This window comes from Misgurnus anguillicaudatus, chromosome 20, assembly GCF_027580225.2.
Source record: "Misgurnus anguillicaudatus chromosome 20, ASM2758022v2, whole genome shotgun sequence".
Lineage (NCBI taxonomy): Eukaryota > Metazoa > Chordata > Actinopteri > Cypriniformes > Cobitidae > Misgurnus > Misgurnus anguillicaudatus.
In genome coordinates this window covers 30084137-30107315 of record NC_073356.2, presented here as the reverse complement: position 1 = coordinate 30107315, position 23179 = coordinate 30084137, and the positions used below count along the sequence as shown (strand labels likewise).

General features: G+C 39.0%; 1 protein-coding gene across 2 annotated transcripts; it reads left to right on the top strand.

Moving 5' to 3' along the window:
- Positions 1-813: 813 nt before the first annotated feature.
- On the top strand, positions 814-23046 carry setdb1a (SET domain bifurcated histone lysine methyltransferase 1a). Of its 2 annotated transcripts, none has more exons than XM_055218993.2 (20): positions 814-1061; positions 1763-1963; positions 3484-3680; positions 4072-4097; positions 4181-5483; positions 6840-6980; positions 11253-11457; positions 11586-11659; positions 11735-11925; positions 15605-15713; positions 15803-16283; positions 16397-16610; positions 16740-17104; positions 18038-18154; positions 18434-18603; positions 18689-18916; positions 20686-20733; positions 21380-21582; positions 22484-22572; positions 22714-23046. In XM_055218993.2, the coding sequence occupies exons 1-20, from the start codon at positions 1054-1056 to the stop codon at positions 22829-22831; spliced, it is 4488 nt and encodes a 1495-aa protein (XP_055074968.2). In that variant the 5' UTR covers positions 814-1053; the 3' UTR covers positions 22832-23046. The 2 variants fall into 2 exon arrangements, with proteins under 2 accessions (XP_055074968.2, XP_055074967.2); XM_055218992.2 differs by having other exon boundaries at positions 815-1061; positions 15800-16283.
- Positions 23047-23179: the final 133 nt, after the last annotated feature.

Sequence of the window (23179 nt, the reverse complement as noted above, 5' to 3'; positions counted from 1 at the left end):
AAGCCTTTATTCTACTTCTGCATTTACTTGAATAAATCGTACTACTGTTTAAAGGGGACATTAACAAGATTTTTTTTAAAGGTAAAATAAATCTTTGGTGTACAAATGTGAAGTTCTAGCTCGAAATACCCTATAGATAATTAATTATAACATGTTAAAATTTCCACTTTGTAGATGTGAGCAAAAATGTGCTGTTTTTGGGTGTGTCCTTTAAAATGCAAATGAGCTAATTTCTTCACTAAATGGCAGTGCCGTGGTTGGATAGTACAGATTAGGGGTGGTATTATCCCCTTCTGACATCACAAGGAGACCCATTTTTTTCACATGCTTGCAAAGAATGGATTACCAAAACTAAGTTACTGGTTAGTTCTTTTTCACATTTACTAGGTTGATAGAAGCACTGGGGACCCAAATATAGCACTTAAACATGGATAAAGTCAGATTATCATGATATATCCCCTTTAAATCTTGTCAAAATCTTGTATTGGTTATTTTGTTCATGCTTTTGTTCAAGTATATAAAGTATGAGCATTATTATGTGTTGTTAAAAGGTAATAAATTGCTTTTAAAGTAATTTCTGTTTCATTTCAATATGTTAAATATTTTATTTTATTATAAGTTTGTGAAAATAAAATGAAATTGAAAGCAAACCCTGTTACTCTGTTCATTTTTATCGTTTACATCCAAATTGCTCAGTGCTCTCTTGCACTCTCTTATATAAAGTTTTTATCACTGGTGTTAAATAAAGCCTTTGAGGAGAACAAATGCGGTGGGCGGAGTCAATCGTCCCGCGTCGACGTGCATTGGACCAATCAGAACAACTTTTGTAGGCTCTCTGCAGTCGCCAACATACCGAAGGAACCGCATTATTGTTGTGCTACACGTGTTTTTAGCTCATATGAGTATACATGTTTGTTTGTTTTACCTTATAGTTCAGCGATCGCGCGGTAAACATCTACTGCAACGCAGAGGGACTTTTACTTTGTCGAGCAAGCGTTTGCGTATGAATCGTGCGCCATAAATCCTTTACTACTGCTGCTCTGCTAAGCGCCAATGAATCTGTGAGTGTCCAAATCACTTCATAAATACTACAATATTAGGGATTAGCGAGAATGTTTATAACTTGATGCTTGGCACTGTCTTTAATGAATGTAAAGATAGCCTTGCTAGAGATGTTTTTATTATAATTGTGTGACAATTGTAAGAAGGAAGTTGAATAGAAGTTGTTGTTTTTTTGTATGTGCTGCCTCCTCTTGTCACGGTTGTAGTTCTTCATTGATCTGTCAGTTATGAGTATTTACCATTTTGAGACTGACATCTACATAAATTCACATCATGTGTCAAGATAGAGTCCACGAATGTATAAGTTCGTTGCTTAGATCTCAGGCAAGATTTATTGTCTTCCTAATTAAGGTTAGAGATGGGGTCAACAACATTACAATTAACCAATCAGATTTGACTGATATGTTTACCGTTATTGTGTAGTTAAGACTTACATCCATGATTTAGGTGCTTCTAAACCTATCATTTAAGACAGGGATTGCTTTTTTTACCTAAAATGTTCAAACTATGCTGATCAAAATCAGGTCGCCAAGATGCCTTTTATAAAAGTTTCAAAGAAAATAAGCACATACATAAATTATGATTTAGGTAAATGTCATTGTAAAGATAAGACAGTCGAAGACTATACTCGCTTTTCATTTAGCACCAACATGACATCTGTCTTCAAGGGTTTATCTGATTCATTATGTGTCTCAAACAGTAACAGAATGAGCAGTGGACCGAATGAGGAGAACCTCATGATGATGACGAAGGACGACCTCCAGCGCTGGATCCAAGCAGAGGTGAACAAAAACCCTCAGCTGGTCCAGAGACACGAACAGCTGGCGCAGGTGGAGGAGTGGGTCAAGCAGAAGGAAACTGATGCCACCCACACCCGAATACTGTACAACAGTGCCTGCGAGTGAGTGACTTAATTTATCATCTTATTAAAATGTCATTTGATATCTAGGGTTAGTTAAAGGTGCACTGTGTAACTTTTAGAAGGATTTCTTGACAGAAATGCAATATAATATACATGACTATATTATCGGTGGTGTATAAAGACCTTATATAATGAACCGTTATGTGTTTATTACCTTAGAATGAGACGTTTTTATCTACATACACCGTGGGTCTCTTAAACGGAAGTCGCCATTTTGTGCCGCCATGTTTCTACAGTAGCCCAAAATGCCAGTTTTGTCACTACTGTATTTTGTCTTAGAAGACAACATGTTTGTCCTGTGGCGGCTACCGTAGCTTCTCTATGCGTTTTGGTGACGGTGGACTAAGCGGTTGATTGCAATTCACAATCTCACTGCTAGATGCCTCTAAAACACTGCACCTTTAAAACGTGACACATGGATGTACTACATTTTTATGTGACCAAATTCATGTTAATAATAATTATTTTTAAGCAGATTTGGTGTGAAATGTTTTTAGGAAGTAAGTTAGTAATCAGTTTTTACTAGATAAATCCAAAATGACTGAAAATATCGCAAATGAGCATGCCGCAATACTAGTGCTGCAAAGGGGCGCAAAGTTTCCGGTAAATTTCCGGGAACTTTCCATGGGAACTTAAACTGGGAAATTTTGGAAATATTCCAAATTGGAAATGTAATGGGAATTATTTGATAATTTATTTAAACTTTATCATATACAAACAAAAACATTTCTTGACTGATATAATTGTGCTGCGATTCTGTGTTTCATGCACAGCTTGTGCGTGTATTACGGCTTTGTGATCAGTAGGAAGTCCTTATCAATCTAAAATCACTATAAGTTTTAGTCGTTATGTAAATAAAAAAAATTAACACTCGTCAAACACAATCATTAAAAAAAATGTATTATCATGAAAATACCTGAAACAATCTGAAGAACAGCGATATAAATATCCCTTCAGACATTTCCTGGAATAGCGTTTGTAATGCAACTTCTTCTGTGGCACAAATGGCGTTTCTACACGAGAGGGCCCTCTGGCTTTTGGATGTGGCGGCATTTCACCGTAATTCATTCAAATTCATTCATTGAGAAAACACGCATTTGCACGATTAATCGTCACAGCCCTAGTTATAGGCAACTTTTTTAAATTCCCAGTTTATTTCCATTAATTCCTGTTAATTTCCAGCCTTGAAAAGTTTCAGAATTTTGCAATCCTATGCAATACACATACTGCAATAGTTATTGCAAGAGAGAGCGATAGAATTAAAAAATATATATTTTTATGGCCTGTAACATCTTTTGAATCTTCACAATGAGTACCAAATGATAAAAATAATTAAAAAATTTATCAAATAAGAGCAGTGCATTACAATTCAAAGTACATTAAATGTTTTATGCAAATGTGCTGGCATTGAATATTAAAGTGAATATACATTTGAATACTTTTGTATTATTTAATATTACTTTTGCATGATATTACTTGTTTTTGGCCGTCTATATCAGATCAGTCCTTGAGTGCGAGTCAGTGATGAAAGGTCTTTATGGGATGCTGGGATTGGACTACCGAGATGTCGACTCGGAGGAAGAAGAAGGAGGGGTCAAAGAACCACAGGACGTCATTCAGATCCTAGACGATGAGGCTGGGGAGGAAAAGAGTCGGCGTGATGATGATGATGATATTGTGTTCGTTGATATGGGTGGTAAGAGACATTCATTAAAAGAGCTAGGAAATGTTATTATGGGAAATAAATAGAGATCGGTATCGGACGATAATAGCACATTTTCACACTATCAGCTATTGGCCGGCAGCTAATAGTCATGGCCGATATGTCCTGTCAAGCAAAAGAGAACAGGAAAATACAATGAATTTGAGCTCTGTTTATAAAAAATGTAAAGACACAACACTAGTTTGCTTAATAATAATGGTCATTATATGAATAAATAACATTCAGAATCGGTATCGGTCTAAATAATCGGCTATCGGTATCTGTGGACAAATGTAACGTCGGTGCATATCTAGAAATTATGACGCAATCCTTTAAATGTCAATTGCAAGACTTTGACCTTTGCATTTTTCTTTTACACTTGCAGCTACCAAAGAAACTTTGGAGCCCATGGTGAGGATATTATCTGGTGAAATGATACACACATAATGATATAATTCACCGCTTGATGCTTACTTTCTCTGTCTCTTTTTTAGCTCGAAAAGGTGACTGTAGCAATTGAGAAGTCATCCAGACTAGTTCAGGATTTAGTCCAGATGGTGACCAAAACATCCTCCATAAGAGCAGATTCATCATCGGACATCTCCATCAGACCTTCATCGATCTCAACCCCAGAGATGAGGCCTTCAATCACACCTGCATGTGATTTCACAAAAAGCCTGGAACCAACTGACAGCTCCATTGCAATAGTAAAGACTGAATCATTGTCAATGGCAACAACTCCTAAAATGTACAGTACAGAACATCCTGTTAGTAGCCATAATTCGGATTTCACTGCAAAAATCAAGACCGAACCTCAATCGACGGCATTAACGCCTGAGATACCCTCACTTCACAATTGCAAAGATCAAAAAACACTCTTCAGTCATGACTGCTCATCCTTAGCATCAGTTAAGCGTGAACCTGAAATGATGTCCGTGACTCCTCCCATCATAAGTGCTGGTTATAATTCGGATGCCGTAGCTGCCGTTAAAACTGAACCTCAACTCACACCGATCATTTCTAACATTTCCTCACTTTCTAGCAATTCCCACCCATTTTCAGTTAAAAGTGAACTTCAATCGAAGCCAGTGTTTTTTGAAATTCCTCCTCTTCCTAGCAAATTTGAAACGACTGTGGATCACAAATCGGATTCCATGGTTACACTTAAGACTGAACTACTATTGACAACATTAAAAACCGAACAACCCAAAACTATTCCCGATCCAAGCTTGGATTTGCGTGCCATTAAAACTGAACCTCAACTGGCAGCAATAACTCCTGAACCGTCTTCATCGCCAAGCGTTTCGAAACAACCTCAAAGTACTCCAAGTTGTAATTCACCATCAAAGACTACTGAGATGTCCTCTGAACAGCCGTCTGAACCGTCAAACAACTCTGAACAAGACAACACTATTTCCAGTAATAAATCGCCACCTACAAACAAAAAGGCAGTCAAAAGGAAGAAATCGAAATCCCCCGAGCCGTCATCGAGTACCAAGGCCAAGCTGAAATCTTCTGCAACTGCGTCACCCGTCTCCCACACATCCAGCTCACAAAAAGAAACGGCAATGTCAGCTTCACATGCAGAGAGTAGTGATGACACAGAGCTTTATGACACAGAGGAGCTTGACAGCCATACACAAAGTGATGAAACCCCTAACCCACCCTCAGAGTCATCAAGTAATACAGCTGCTAAAAATACCACCAGCAATCAAGTAACCAGCCCACCTCCAACCAGCCCACCTCCAGTTATCAAAAAACCTGCTGCTTCTGCGAAACCTTCAGAAGCTAAACGAGGTAAAAACTTAACTACTTCTTTTTGATGTAGGTGTCATCTAAAAATTCACTAAATAATTAACTTGAGATTAGTAAAGCATCTAATAACCAGTGTTGGGGAAAGTTACTTTTAAAAGTAATGCATTACAATATTAAGTTACTCCAAAAAAAAAAAAAACTAATTGTGTTACTTAGTTACTTTTCATGGAAAGTAATGTTTAAGTTACTTTTTAATTACTTTTGCGTTACTTTTTCTTGGCTAAGGCTTGATCTCTTTCAGGCCTTGCAGGTGTTTTTATGACTGAAAAGTTCTGTATTCAGAAATTGCATATTTCATCACAAAAATGTCGAGCTCTGGCCTGCCATCTCAGTTTCTGACTCAAACTGTTCCCGCACAGGCGTGTACGCATAGAGTGCGTAACGTGACTACGTTTAGTTTAATTCAGTACATCATTTTTTTAAATCAAATTAATTAAACTAAAAAAGTAACTTGCATTACTTTTTTGAAAAAGTAACCCAAATATTAAAGGACAAGTTCGGTATTTTACACTTAAAGCCCTGTTTTCAGATTGTTTATGGTAAAATAGAACGGTTTTGACTAAAATTTCGACATTTGCGGCTGCCCTGAGAATTTTCGGGTGTTTGCGTTTCACCTCACACCTCTACAATGGGTTTAATGGTGCACTGGAACAATCCTTCCTAAAATGCATTAAACTTTCGTTTACAAAGACGTGAAACTCACCGAATCGCTGCAAAAGATGCTTTCCAACAGCTGTTTTAGCATTCGTTGGTAACTTGTGGACCTATTTTTCCAAACGCCTCACACCCGTACATTCTTCCGCTTAGAGCTTTAATAATAGACACTCCAGCCCAGGTGGTGGCGCTAATCCGTCATTGCCAATTGCAAGAATAGAAACAAAGTTCCCGGCGCGGAGTAATACCGTACCTCACAGCACATCTAATACAAGTCAATGGAGTTGGCAAAAACTACGTTAAAACCTGTTGGAATGCGTCTCTTGCAGCGACTTCCGTGCGAGCACACCAGTGAACACCCCCGACCACTCTGCGAGTTTCACGTCTCTGTAAACGAAAGTTTAATGCATTTTAGAAAGGATTGTTCCAGTGCACCATTAAACCCATTGTAAGGTGGGAGGTGAAACACAAACACCCGAAAATTCTCGGGGCAGCCGCATATGTCGAAATTTCAGTCAAAACCGTTCTATTTCATCATAAACAATCTGAAAACAGGGCTTTAAGTGTAAAATACCCAACTTGTATTACTTCAGAAAAGTAATATTATGTAATGCACGTCCCTTGTAATGCGTTACCCCCCAACACTGCTAATAAGATCATGTATCATCTGTTGGTCTTTTTTAGCTTCCAGTGCACCATCCAGCAAGTCCTCGGAGCCAACTAAAACGCATGCAGAGATAAAATTAAAGGTCGACATGGTTGCATTGGGGAAGGGGAAGAAAAATGCATGGTATCGAGGAACAGTGGTAGAAACTCAAACACCAGGTGACAAACTTTTTTTTCTGTAAGGTGTACCCATTTCTTAATAATTGTATTGTAGTTTGTTCCAAAGCAGCTTTGTGAAGCATAATGCCTTGCAACATTCCAGTGAGCAAGACATTAGCCTCTTTCACACAGTAATTCTAGTAAATTACCATGAATTTACCAGAATGAATTTACCAGTAAATACAAAAATGTGCTGTTCACACATGCAGTGACGTTCCGTCTTTTTACCAGTAAGACATCATTCACACATCAGTATCAAAATACCGGTAAACTCGGAGTGAAAGCGGAAGTTACCTGTGACGCGCGGCCGGCAAGCTCCGTGTCGTATTTGTAAACAATGGCGGGTTGTGACTTAACATTGTCGGTCCGTATTTTGTTGTTTTCACATCTGTGGCAAACGGTCGCGAAGTTGCTCGTGACCAAACAACATTGCGTTAGGTGGCGTCAAACGGAACCTGCGTTTGCACATTAGGCTTCACAGAAGGTGTGCTAAGGACGTCGGCAATTTGGCAAGTAGATGGTAAGCTGTTTTAAGCAACTTTGAAGAAATGTGGATGTTAACTTCAGGTGTGCTCGACTTTTAAGCAGCATGTGTGTGTGGAAACGAACGTAAACAGTGCGGGGGTAAACGCGTCACCTGTATAAAAACGTTCTGATTGGCCCGATCTGTCAGCGCGGTCTGACGTCGTCCATTCTAAATGCCGGTAATCCTATATTTTTCGTTCACACATATCGCTTACCGGTAAATTACTGGTAATCTTACAACCTGTCTTACTGGTACATTGGGAGCACTGATTTACCGGAAAGGTTCTGTTCACACATGACATGTTAACTGCAATTTACCAGTAAATTACCAGTAAAGACTGTATGTGTGAAAGGGACTATTGACTTATGTTATGTGTACCGTATTTTCCGGACTATAAGTCGCTCTCCCAGATAGCACAGGTACGTCTGCAAGATGTCTGGTAAAGATCTGGAGATCTGCAATACATCTGGTGTGTAAAAACGTCTTATAAAGGTCTTTGAAAGAGCTGCTTTACATACATTCTAAATCAAAAACGTCTTGCAGATGTCTTCAATATGTCTATATGACATCTTTTAGGAAACGTCTCAGAGACGTATTGCAGATGAGCAAACAATCTAAATAATACGTCTTGCAGATGTAAACGCAGACATCAAATAGACGTCTTTGAGATGTTTGTGTGCTATCAGGGTCTGGGGTATAAGGTGCGAATATCAGTCAAAAATGCGTTTTGAAGAGGAAAAAACATATATATGTTGCACTGCACTATACGTCACGTTTATTTCGAAAATGATTTCACAAAATCCAAGCCAAAGAACAGACATTTAATCTGGAAAGGCAAGTTATTTAACTAAACAATAGCACACAGAACAGCAAGCTGAATAGGTGTCCGTAAAGTAACATAAACAGTTATTTACACGATACACAATAGCATACAGAACATTCCCGGGAGGCTGAATAAGCTAAATTAACACGACAAGCCAAATGAAGTAAAAAAGGTCCCGAAGTCATTCCGCATCACTGAATCCATTGAATTACATAAATACAGGAGCAGCACAAAGCGGACTCCCGCGGCTGTAATGGTTTTTCTTGGTTCATATTAAATCATTTTGACGTATAAGTCGCACCTGACTATAGGTTCCAGCACCCGCCAAACTATGAAAAAAGTGCGACTTATAGTCCGTAAAATACAGTACATTAGTGCGTTTTCATTTTATCATGGCATTTTCTTTTCACCAAAAATCTCCATCCACACTACACGACTGAAAATGCATAATGCATGTCTATTCTTGCATACTGGGCATGCATGCATAACTGTATAAGAGCTTATTGCTTTAATAAAGCTTAGCTATGTGCTTGTTTGCAGGCTTTGTGTCTTTAATAAAAACACTTGTGCTTAAAAAGAGCAAAGCCTGCAGTTTTGTCCATGTGTTATGATTACACGGTTGCTGCAGCTGGTCATTATTATTGTTTAATATTGTAATGGTCATATGATAGGGGCAAATCGGAGAAGGATACGCAATGATCCAGAACACCCAATCAGGGAGTGAATGTGGGCAGTATCTATGTCTTAAACTTTAAAGCTCACGTAACACACGCTGTTTCTGATGTTAATCTGGAGTACCTATAGAGTAGTATGACATCCTTTATATCTCTGAAGAGTCTTTAGTTTAATCAGATTTATAAAAGAAAGATTAGCTTTACCGAATCTTTCCGATAACGTACGAAAAATGAAGAAGGAGGACTTACCACCGCGGGAGGAGCGAGTACGAGTCATGCAACACTATACAACACTTTTTTAACTTATGATTCACTACATGTTCGTGTCATTTATATAATATACACGCGCCTATTTCCAACATAAGACAGAAGTCTTACTTACCACGTGTAACTCGTCATGACCCGGTTCTGAAAATCCACAGCATCAAACACACACGCAAAACTCCGCTGCTAATCCGGATAGTAAACTATATCCATTGTTTCCATAAGGCTGGATGTCTTCTCCTTACATCCAAAAACACACTTCTTGTTGTGCCATTGTTGACTTTTGAAATTAAACAAAGCTGAGTGGCGTGATAAACTGTTAGCAAGCTCTAGCGTCTCGCGCTGACTGACGGCTGGGCGGGGTTTTCCGGGGGAAGTTTTCCGGCGGAAGCCCATATAAAGAAGTGATACGTATCGAAAACCCCTGAAACGTCAGTTAGAACTGTAATCAAAAAAAACTAGCCGAAACTTGTACGAACCCTGGCGAAGTGCATTCGGCACAGAAATACTCTGAAACACGCCCAACTGCTGTTTTGACACTTTGCCTACGTTTAGCATGAGGAAACAACTCTATAACTCTGTTAATAAGTCAGAATGCTTGAAATACCATTAAACGTCCCCTTTAAAGGATTAGTCCATTTTCCTTTTTAAAAAATCCAGATAATTTACTCACCACAATGTGATCCAAAATGTTGATGTCTTTCCAGGATTTTTCTCATTTTAATGGACTTTAATGGACACCAACACTTAAAGCGTAACTAAACCCCTGGTCAGAGCCTGACTCCACCCACTGGCAATATTTGAAAAATGCAAGAAAAGTGGGCAGATCCCAACGGAGATAGAGGAGACGAACTAAGCTCGTAACAAGTGTGTGGTGAGATCGTAACAAGGGCGTGGTGAGCTTGAAACTGCTTACGTCACGAGTTACTTTTTGGACCCAACATCCAATAGGAAAATTTAACTGCAGTAGCCACCGTTCAACCTGAAGAGGGCAGCACTCAGACGTTTTTACACCATATATTGAAGTATTGAAACACTTTATATCCAAATGTCAAAAAACGTACTAAAATCAATGAACAGCACTAATAAAGCATCATTCTTACAGATCATTAACTAAAAAAAGTTGTTTTAGGGTTTAGTTACTCTTTAACTCAACACACAGTTTTTTTCAACGGAGTTTTGAAGGACTCTAAACAATCCCAAACGAGGCATAAGGGTCTTATCTAGCGAAACGATTGTCATTTTTGACAAGAAAAATATAAAAATATGCCCTTTTAAACCACAACTTCTCGTCTATCTCCGATCCTGTGATGCGCCAGTGCGACCTCGTGTAATTGCGTAGTGACGTAGAGAGGTCACGTATTACATATATAAAACGCACATTTGCGGACCATTTTAAACAATAAACTGACACAAAGACATTAATTAGTATCATTCCACTTACAACAACGTCGGAACGCTGAAGCGTAGTTTCGCATATGTCATCCGTGACCTCTTGACGGGATGATGTATTGCGTGAAGTCGCACTGGCGCATCACAGGACCGGAGATAGACGAGAAGTTGTGGTTTAAAAGTGCATATTTTTTATTTTTCTTGTCAAAAATGACAATCTTTTCGCTAGAAAAGACCCCTATGCCTCGTTTGGGATCGTTTAGAGTCTTTTGAAACTCTGTTGAAAAAAAATGTCATGTGTTGGTGTCCATTAAAGTCCATTAAAATGAGAAAAATCCTGGAATGTTTTCCTCAAAAAACAAAATTTCTTTTCGACTGAACAAAGAAAGACATCAACATTTTGGATGACATGGTGGTGAGTAAATTATCTGGATTTTTTAAGAAAATGGAGTAATCCTTTAAGTCTCTGGATAGGTCTACAAGTTCAGATTAAGTTTTCACACTAGTTTTGGTAGTCTTTGCACTGTTTTTTTTAAATAATATATTGTTTACAGCAGCAAAGGTTTACCCAGCCTAATCTTTTCTCTTTTAAGAAAATGACAACAAGTACAAGTTGGAGTTTAAGAAGGGTAAAATATACAAGATTCCTCCTCATCACCTGGCCTGTATGAACCCACCCCTGCTTAAGGATCTGTTCATTGGCTGTCGGGTTGTGGTCAGCTATAAAGATGATGAAGAAAAGACGTGTTTCGGTGCCGCCGTGCTTGCTGAACTTCCAGATCGCAAGAATCGCATGAGGCGAGTTCTCCTGAAAACTCTTCATGTAGTTTTTGTGGTCTGAATCATATTTTCGAATGCTATTTGTGTTTACAAACATGCTTTTATAGTTTGTTAACTGTTTTATATATCATGTTTTATTCTAACAGGTTTCTGGTGTTTTATGATGATGGACGGGTAGCTTATGTGGCACTACCAGACCTTCATCTCGTCTGCAAACAATGTAAGAAATATCTAGACCTGAAAACTACCGGTAGTAGAGGATGTTTTTATTGTGGTGAAATATTTTTCTTTGTAGTGAAAAAGGTTTGGAGGGACATAGACGATGAGACCTGTCGGTCCCAGGTGAAGGAGTATCTACGTGTCTATCCTAACCCAATTGCTGTGGTGCTTCGTGTGGGCCAAGACACCAAGGCGGAACGTGATGGCAAATTTGAGCCCTGCACGGTTGACCAGTTGGATGGAAGCCTGATACAGATTAGCTTTAAGGTGACACTGGCTCTTACGTAAGCTGCATGTGTACTTTATAAGCTGTGCAAACCTGGTTATCGTTAATTCAAACAGATTTGCATGACAGTTTCTTGTTTTTATGGTTGTTTAAAGGTGCCATAGAATGGAAAACTGTATTTACTAGATGAATAAAGAGTTCTGTAGATGGTAATGACATTGTGAGCCTCAAATACGATTTGTTTATTCCACCTTATGTAAAACTCGTGCATGCAAAACGCCACTGGAAAACAGGCCAATCTCAACATAATGCCAACGGGGAAGTTACAGTCAAGATGTACGCCCCCAACGTTAAATTAGACATTAAATTAAGTACAATATTGTTACTTTACTCTCAGGAGAAAATCATCCAAAAGGTTTTTAATCAAGTGAATCCAAACATGGTTTTAAGATTTCTAGAGGAAATAAATTTTAAACATCTTTTCTAGTCTTCCTTTATTTAATTATACTTTATTCTCGCCATGGATATAGCCTTAAAAGCTGGTATAGAGACAGAGCGCAGCGCGTCATAACCTGAAAACCACGCCCACCGGGGGGAAAAACAATCCAATCATCTCCATTGACTTTGTATTGAGAGAGGCCGCCTCCTTGTCATTTCTGGCTTATAACAAAAAACAGAATAATGCCTTAAAGCTGCTGTGTGACAATATGTACAGCTAACAAGCCAAAGAACCCAGAAATAAGTTTTTATAAGCTGTCGAGCTCAAAAAACGAGCGTTTACAGACAGAAAAGTGGAAACAGGCAACTTTTCATAGTACTCATATTAGTAGAACGGCATCCACTAGGGGGAAACGTAGTCGGCGATCCAGTTTTTTCTCCTCAAAGGCAGGGTTTTACGGCTCGACAGTTTATAAAAATGTATTTCTAGGTTATTTGGCTTGTTAGCTGTGCATATTGTCACACAGCAGCTTTTAGGCATTATTCTGTTTTTTTCTGTTGATTGAATTCCCCCCGGTGGGCGTGTTTTTCAAATTTGCATAACTGCGCTCTGTCTCTATGGTACTTAAAAAGAAAAGAAAGAAAGAAAAAGAAAGAAAGACAGACAATATTGTTACAATGCTAAGAACAAAGTTGTGACTGCTGTGTTAGCGCTATATGCTAGTGTTTAAGATAAAGTTATACTATTGACGTTACAGTTACGTTTTTCAGGTCCATATTGAAAAACAAACTTTCCACTCAGAAACCTCCATTAACAATCTCTAAATAATTGATTATTCCTCAAAAGCTGTATATTTGTCTGATACAGTCTCAAACATAAGGTAACACACACACAGAGCTACTGAAGGAGCTGCTTTAAGAAACAGCCAATCAGAGCAGAGCTCAACATTATTATTCATGAGCCTTTCAAATAAGGTAATAATAGCCCATCATAGAGACAGAGCGCAGTTATGCAAATTTGAAAACCACGCCCACCGGGGGGGAAAGCAATCCAATCGTCTCCATTGACTTTGTATTGCGAGAAGCCGCCTCCTTGTCATTTCTGGCTTATAACAAAAAACTGAATAATGCCTAAAAGCTGCTGTGTGACAATATGTACAGCTAACAAGCCAAAGAACCCAGAAATAAGTTTTTATAAGCTGTCGAGCCGTAAAACCCAGTCTTTAAGGAGAATAAAGTGGATTGCCGATTGGTTTCCCCCTAGTGGACGCAGTTCTACTAATAGAAGTACTATGAAAAGTTGCCTGTATCCATTTTTGTGTCTTTAAACGCTCGTTTTTTGGTGTCGACAGCTTATAAAAACTTATTTACAGATTAAACTTAAAAACAGAATAATACCTAAAAGCTGCTGTGTGACAAGGTGTACATCTAACATGCAAAAAAAAAACAAATACGTTTTTATAAGCTGTCGACTTCAAAAAACGAGCGTTTAGACACAGAAATGGAAACAGGCAACTTTTCATAGTACTCCTATTAGTAAAACTGCGTCCAATAGGGGGAAACGTAGTCAGCGATCCACTTTATTCTCCTTAAAAGCTGGGTTTTACGGCTTGACAGCTTATAAAAACTTATTTCTGGGTTCTTTGGCTTGTTAGCTGTACATATTGTCACAAAGCAGCTTTTAGGCTTTTTTGTTATAAGCCAGAAATGACAAGGAGGCGGCTTCTCGCAATACAAAGTCAATGGAGACGGTTGGATTGCTTCCCCCCCGGTGGGCGTGGTTTTCAGGTTATGACGCGCTGCGCTCTGTCTCTATTCTAAAGGCAAACCCTAGGGTTGTAAATGGACACGTAAAACTTTCTCTGGATCATTTTTGCACATAATAAAGTTGTATACCTTCTATGTAGATATCAGACAACAATTTAAAGGACAAGTTCGGTATTTTACACTTAAAGCCCTGTTTTCAGATTGTTTATGATGAAATAGAACGGTTTAGACTGAAATTTCAACATATGCGGCTGCCCCGAGAATTTTCAGGTGTTTTTTGTTTCATCTCCCACCTCTACAATGGGTGTATAGGTGCACAGGAACAATCCTTCCTAAAATGCATTAAACTTTCGTTTACAAAGACGTGAAACTCACCGAGTGGTCAGGGGTGTTCACTGATATGCTCGCACAAAAATCGCTGAAAAAAAAGGCTTTCCAACAGCTGTTTTAGCATTCGTTGTAAACTGTGGAGCTATTTTTCCAAACGCCTCACACCCGTACATTCTTCCGCTGAGAGCTTGAATAATAGACACTCCAGCCCAGGTGGTGGCGCTAATCCGTCATTGCCAATTGCAAGAATACAAACAAAGTTCCCGGCGCGGAGTAATACCGTACATCACAGCACATCTAATACAAGTCAATGGAGTTGGACAAAAACGACGATAAAAACCTTTTGGAGTGCGTCTTTTGCAGCGATTTGTGTGTGGGCATGTCAGTGAACACCCCTAACCACTCGGTGAGTTTCACGTCTTGGTAAATGAAAGTTTAATGCATTTTAGGGAGGATTGTGCACCTAAAAAGCCATTGTAGAGGTGGGAGGTGATGCAAGAAACACCCGAAAATTCTCGGGCCGACATCATATGTCCAGATTTCGGTCGGAGCTGTTCTATTTCATCGTGAACAATCTGAAAACAGGGCTTTAGGTGTAATATACCGAACTTGTCCTTTAACAGATTATTACAATGCATTTTTTGGCACCTTTAACAGATCAGCTCTTTGTCTGAAGCACTTTTATCACACACCTCTGGTTGATTGAACTTGTAGGTTGGATCAGACTAATTTTGTAGGTATTATTTAGGAATGCACCGATATTTCTGTGCCGATACAGATACTGATAGTGTTGTTGATGTGTTTTTCCGCCCCTTTTTAATTGCCAGGATGTAATCTGCCCTGATTATCGACAATGTCCAATAGTGGGAAAAATGTATTTTGTCTGCCGATACAGATTATAAGCCGATACATCTCAGTGTCAGTGTAATAATGGAGGTTATAAAACGTTTGTGTCTTATTGTGTCTGATTACTTGCGCATTAAAGTCGTTTGACATTACTTATAGGCCTATGCACTAACATAAAAACATACATTTACATCCTGCACAAGCTTAACCCCTGCCAGAACATAACTTTTTTGAGGAAGTGGGTTGAAACCTAAATAAATTGCTGTAAATCCCCCTTTTATAATAAATGAATTGTCATTTATTATCCTAATTTTGCTAATAAACATTGATCTTTTTCAGAGAGACAAACAAAAGGAGTGGATTTATAAAGGCTCAGACAAGCTGGAACACATTGTTACTATCAAAAAACGTCTGGCTCAACAGAAAACACAACCGTCCAATAAAACAGGTAGTCTATCTGTATGTGTTTGTGTGGTTTTGTGAATTGTGTTTTTCTTGCTTTTATGCATAATACTTTGTTGTCCTGTCGTATAGCAGGAAACTACACCTCAGTGAACACTGCTTCATCTCATGTAACCCGACAAGCTAGCGTGCCCAACAAAACACCATCTCAGAGTCCTCAAAACGCCACGACGGCTGCGTCTGCCACTCAGAAAACACAGAACACCGATGCCACAGTCACCAAAACACCATCTCAAAGCTCTCAAAACGACACTCCAGCTGTGTCTCCAACAAGCGTAACACCTCAAACTAATACCACAGTTACCAAACCACCATCTGTTAGCCCTAAAGAGGTCACACCAGCTGTGTCTTCCACACTTGTAAAACCACAAACTGTTAACAAAATCACTGATGCACCATCTATGAGCTTTCAAAATGCCAGGTCAGCTGCATTACAACCAAAGGTTGTCCTGCAGAAGTTGGCCATGCCCTTTTCCATCCCATCAGCTGGTAATGTATCAAAGGCTGCCATACAAACAGTCAAATCTGTTACAGCAGTCGATGACCCAAATTTAAGGTGAGTCAGTAAATTACTAAGATTTATATTTCTTGTAGTTTTTGCTTGCATCACCGAACCATAACTGGGCCAAATTTCTTTTTATGTGCTTTATTCCCATTTTTTTATTCCAGAAGTGCAAAGCGACCTTCGCCTGATGAGGAGGAAGATCATGTATTTGAGAAAGACCAGCCCAAGTTTACAAACTTGTATCATCGCTGTTGTCCGGCGTGCCTGGATGGGGTGAGACCGAAACATGTTGACATGCACCATGGTCAAAACCCACTTCAAATTCCACTGCTTTTTAAATTTCGGCGGATGACTGCCCGGCGACGCCTGGATGGAAAGGTGAGTAGAGTTAAAAAATGGCTCTGATGGGTCACTAGCATTACGCTAGCAATACACACAGTTCTCATTGAGTTCACACACAACAGTAAAATGTATAGCTTAAGTAAACTGGAAATTTGTCCCCATCAGGTGTTTTTTCACATCTTCTATCGTTCTCCGTGTGGGAGGAGCCTGTGCGACATGCAGGAAGTGCAAGTGTACCTGTTTGAAACACAGTGTGATTTTCTCTTCTTGGACATGTTCTGCATGGACCCGTTTGTCCTTGTAAATCGTGCCCGACCCCCCTCCACGTCAACCAGTCAACCTAACCTATATCTGCCGGACATATCGGAGGGCAAAGAGGTTCTCCCGGTGCCCTGTGTTAATGAGGTGGACCATACACCCGCTCCTAGCATCAGATACACCAAAGACAGAAGTCCGGCTCCAGGTGTCTCCATTAATACGAGTTTAGATTTCTTAACTGGCTGTGACTGCACGGATGGCTGCCGCGACAGGTGACACTATAAAAAGTGAAATTAAAGAAATCGGTTAAACACTTGCATAATAAGCGTATTGTATTGCATTATGAAAATTTTCTTAGTATTAAAGGAACAATCCACTTTTTTAAAAAATATGGTCATTTTCCAGCTCCCCTAGAGTTAATTAGATTTTTACCATTTTGGAATCCATTAAGCCGATCTCCAGGTCTGGTGCTAGCACTTTTAGCATAACTTAGCATAATCCATTGAATCTGATTAGACCATTAGCATCGCGCTAAAAAATAACTTAGAGTTTGGATATTTTTCCTATTTAAAACTTGACTCTTCTGTAGTTACACCGATAACTAAGACTGACGGAAAATTAAAAGTTGCAATTTTATAGGCAGATATGGCTAGGAACTATACTCTAATTCTGGCGTAATAAACAAGGACTTATCTTCCGTAACATGGCTGCAGCAGGCGCAATGATATTATGCACTGCCCGAAAATAGATCCCTGCTATTGAAAGATACTAAGGGAACTATTTTCGGATGCTGCGTAATATCACTACGCCTGCTGCAGCCATGTTACAGCGGCAAAGTCCTTGATTATTATGCCGAAATGAGAGTATAGTTCCTAGCCATATCGGCCTAGAAAATCGCAACTTTTAATTTTCCGTCGGTCTTAGTACATGATGTAACTACAGAAGAACCAAGTTTTAACTTGGAAAAATATCAAAACGTTTTGCTTATTTTTTTAGCGCGATGCTAATGGTCTAATCAGATTCAATGGATTATGCTAAGCTATGCTAAAAGTGCTAGCGCCAGACCTGGAGATCAGCTGAATGGATTCCAAAAAGGTAAAAATCAAATGTTTAACTCTAGGGGAGCTGGAAAATGACCATATTAAAAAAAAAAGTAGAGTGTCCCTTTAAGCTCATTAATAAAAGTCTATTTATGTGTATGACAGGACAAAGTGTTCATGTCATCAGATGACCATTGAGGCTACATCCCTATGCAGCGGAGGTCCTGTAGATGTTACTGCTGGGTATACGTATAAGAGACTGCAGACAACTCTGCCAACAGGGTTAGAAACTCATTCTTGGTTATATATTGTGAATTATTTCTATATCATGTGCATATTCCACTGTATAGTCTATAAGTTTTAGTGTGAATTGCATTACAATGTACAGAGGATGCACACACATTTTTCACACATCATTACACTTTTGTACGAATAAAGTTGAGTTGTTAAAAGAGTTGAGATATTATTGAGATTGTATTGACCATGGAATTGGCACATAAATACCTCAAGGTTAATTTAGCCAATACAAACGCCATTGTGTCCTCTCCTTGGTCTCTGTAGGGTGTACGAGTGTAACCCTCTCTGCCGCTGCAACCATCGAATCTGCAGTAACAGACTGGTTCAACACGGCCTGCAGTTGCGGCTGGAGCTCTTCATGACTCAACACAAAGGCTGGGGCATCCGCTGCAAAGACGACGTGGCCAAAGGAACCTTCGTATGCGTTTTCACTGGTGAGCAAACTTGTGTTTATAATGTCTCTGTTTGTTAATACAAGAAACCTAAACCTTTTTTTAATGTTCTCTATTAATCTACTAGGTAAAGTCATGACAGAAGATAAAGTGAATGAAGATGACATGGTGTCTGGTAACGAGTATTTGGCCAATCTTGACTTCATTGAGGGGGTGGAGAAACTGAAGGAGGGTTATGAAAGCGAGGCGTACTGCTCGGACACAGAGACCGAAAGCAACAAGAAGACTATAACCATGAAAACGGGTCCGTTGTGGAAAAATACCATCTTTCATGAGGACTCTAGCAGTGGGGAAGGTATGTTGGGTGCTAAATGTAAACTTTTGGTTGCTGTGGGTAATTTCTCCACCAAATGAAATTGCAAATAGGATTGTTTCCCTCCATTCACAAATGGTCAGACAAAAAGATATTCCCAGACCCCGGGTGCAGGTTTAAAGGAAAACAATATTTTCAATATTTTACTATGTTTTTACTTCAACTTAGACAAGGTAATATTTACCCATCTTTTTTCGATGCATGCCCTTAATCTTTGCACTGCGCGTTGTGAATGTGTTAGCATTTAGCCTAGTCCCATTTATTCCTTAGGATCCAAACAGGGATGAATTTAGAAGCCACCAAACACTTCCATGTTTTCCCTATTTAAAGACTGTTACATGAGTAGTCACACAAGTAAGCATGGTGGCACAAAATAAAAAGTGGCGATTTTTTAAGCGGATAAAAATGAGAAATATATTGTATGGCGGAAGAGCACTTCGTTTGCAGCACTTCGACCTCGGGCGCAGTAATATTGACGTAAGTTTGAGCGAGGGGGGAGTAGTCAGAAGTGATGATTTTACTGCACGCCAAAGTGCTGCAAACTAAAGGGCTCGTTATAGTCGTGTGTAGGTCCTACGGCGTAACAGCGACGGCGTAGGTTCCGCGTCGGTTTTCATTTATACTTTTGCGTCGTCGTCCGCGTCGACGTGCAAACACACGCGTGACCGCTGGTAGGCAGTATCCACGCATGTAACCACAGTAGCAGCACAAACGTGAAAGAAGAAGAAGCTTAGAAAGTTAACCCACAAACGAAGAAGAAACAGCAACTTGTTGTGTATAATTTGAGAAGACCAGCAATGATGGAAGTAAATAAACAGTGACTTTTGATCCAGTTTGAGTTAAATCACTCCTCAACTTGGCTCATCTTTGTTTTCACCGTCACAAACGGAAATACCTATGACGCAGTTTTTTTTACCTGACGGGAGGGGTTCTGGTAGACCAATCACAGCGCTTGCGGTCCGCGTAGATCTGACGCGCTGTTAAATTTTTTGTGAGGTGCACGTCAGGCTACGCAGAGCTACGCACAGGCTACGGATAGCTACGGCGTAGAACCTACGCACGACTATAAATCGCCCTTAAGTCCTCTTCCGCAATACAAATAGTTCTCATTTTTATCCGTTTCAGAAATCGCCATGTTTTATTTTGTGCCACCATACTTACTTGTGTACCTACTCCTACTGTAACAGTCTTTAAAAAGGGAAAGCATGGAGGTGTTTGGTGGCTTCTGGGTTCGTCCCTGTTTGGATCCTGGGGAGTGAGTGGGGCTGGGCTGGGTGCTGACACGTTCGCGGCGCGCTGTGCAAGGATTAAGTGCACGCATTGATAGAAGATGGGTGTGTATTAACTTGCCTAAGTTGAGGTAAGAACATAGTAAAATATGGAAAAAATTGTGTTGTTTTCCTTTAAGAGGGGCTTGTGGAATGACCAGGGTAGGCTTACCAGCAACTTGACAAGTGTGACAAGATCGACAGTACTGAGATACATCTACTTTCATTGGAGGCCAAAAAAAGTCTTAAAAAATTACTTTGTTTTCCTAACCCTCATATGGCCAGCGAGATTTTGATCATGGCTTACAGACAAAACATTAACCCTATATGGTTTCGGCTTGGGGGCTCGTTCGGGACCTCATACCCCTAGACGATAACGTTATCTCAGCCAACTCAAACAAATATTTGCAAGTACACACAAATGACCTGTTCCTTCTGCCAATTACATGCTTTGTATAAATATTTTTGCTCTATTCTTTTTAGAAAAAGATGAAGCTATGCAGCTGGATACTGATAAAGTGAAGACGGATGGTAAGAGAGCACAACAAGTGCTTTTAACTAAAACCTTTTAAAAAGTTTACCATGTATAATATGCTAATTTTGATGTGCTCAATGAGGAGTCTAGGGGTTCTGATCCACCATCCCAGAGCTAAAGTATTAAGACTAGGGATGTGTCGGTTGTCATAACAATCACAAACTATGAAAAATATAAAGTACAAACTCACCCAAAGATGTCTTCAAGTTCAAGGGGAGGCAACGGATATCAGTGATGATGCGCTGGCTTGGGGGCGTAACAAAGGGGCAAGATAATCTCTCTTGGTCATGGTTGTGAAAAAGTATCAATCTGTGTTATCAGTACACCATCAGAACGCATTTTCAGCATGGCTGGAAAAGAAGAGAAACAAGCAAAAGATATAATGAAATACATTTGTTTCTCTACACTCTTAAATCCTCTAAACTTTTTTCCTGGCCCACCCTATTTTATAAGTCCTTACATGAGAAAAAGCTAGCTATCATGTAAACCACAGGAAATATCTGAGGATACTCTGAAGAATGTGACTCACTAACCGAAAGAGAGCTGATGGACAGTCTCATATTCTCTTAAGGGCTTGTTCTTCAATTGGTTTCATGATATTTTGTCATACTGTATATAAGTATTTAATTTCTTCTGTCCCAGGACAAGAAGCTTCAGGCCCAAAACGTTGCTTCGCCATAAAGTCGTTCGAGAGAAGAGTGAAACTTCTAGAAACGTCTGATGCACGGAAAGAGAAAACTTGGAAAGCACAACTTGCCAACAACACTCGCAGACTGTTCGACGGAGAGGAAACGTGCTACATCATTGACGCGAGGCAGGAGGGCAACCTCGGACGCTTCATCAATGTTAGAAAAACTCTACCATATGCAAGATATACACTAGATAGGCACACTGTCTTCTAATAAAGAGGTGTATCCATTCCAGCAATAATGCCACCATTTGATACGATTTTAAAAAGTTTGTTTCCAGCTTTGTTGCATTTCTCAGGAATCTCATTCTGTGCTGTAGCATTAAAGGGATAGTTCACCCAAAAATGGAAATACTGTCAGTATTTACTTCCCTTCATGTTGTACAAAACCAGAATGGGTATCTTTCTTCCATTAAATATAAAAGAAGATATTTTGATAAATGATGGTACGCACACAGTTAACGGTATGCTTAGTAGGACAAACAAATACTAGGAAAGTCAATGGGTACCATTAACTGTGTGCCTACTATCATTTATTAAAATATATTATTTATTCAACAGAATAAAAAACTTTTTTTTTCAACATGGGGATGAGTAAATTTTGACAGAATTTTCATCCCTTTAAAGGGATAGTTTACCCAAAATTTAAAAAAATAATCGCCTTCATTTTGTTACATATTTCTTTGTTCTGATGAACAAGAGAGAAGATATTTTGAGGAAAGTTTATAACCAAACTGTTCATGAGCCCCATTTACTTCCATAGTATTATTTTTTTCCTACTGTGGATGTGAATGGGACTCATGATCAGGGACATTCCTCAAAATATCTTCCTTTGTGTTTATCAAAAAAATGTAGACCGGTTTGTAACAACATGATAGTGAGTAAGTTATGACAGAATTTAAATTTTGGGGTGAACTATCCCCTAGTAGTCAAACTTGTTTATCTGAAGGGGCGTCCCAATACTTTTGCCCATATAGTGTATAATGATGTAATTATATACATGCTAACTTTTTTTTATTACTTTAAATAACTTAATGTTGGATTTTCTCTTTCAACAGCATAGCTGCAGTCCCAATTTGTTTGTCCAGAATGTCTTTGTTGACACGCATGACCTCCGGTTCCCCTGGGTTGCATTTTTTGCCAGCAAGTAAGTCCCTTTCTAAATACTAGTTTTCATTTTTAAAATAAGTAATTTGTAACCGTTTGTAGTGTGTTGCCTTCAAACAACTAATGTATTCTTATAGATGCAAACTTTTTATTGTTTTCCTCTGTTATTTCTCTTTACCAGGCGTATTAAAGCTGGCACAGAGTTGACATGGGATTATAACTACGAGGTGGGCAGCGTTGAAGGGAAGGTCCTGCTTTGCTGTTGTGGTTCATCACGGTGCACAGGACGATTGCTATGATTTTCATGTTCATCTTAAGAAACAACACTAAATATAACTGAACTGGACTGTTTTACAAGCCTATTAGAAATGTATTTGTGGCATCATTTAAAACAGAATTCCAATAATATGACCCCTTCGATATAAATTAGGTTTGTGTTGTTTTTTATTTGTTTTTATTATTCTTAATGTCTTGTTTGTATACTAATTGTAAATAAAATGTTCAAATATGAAAATTAAGCTTTCTAAGAAATTCTGGTTTGCATCATTTCTTGAGTCCAACATGCAAAACAAACATAGGCGTGCTGAGCTTGACATTAAAATAATAAACAAATATTTTTTAAATATTCCTTGACATTATTATATAAT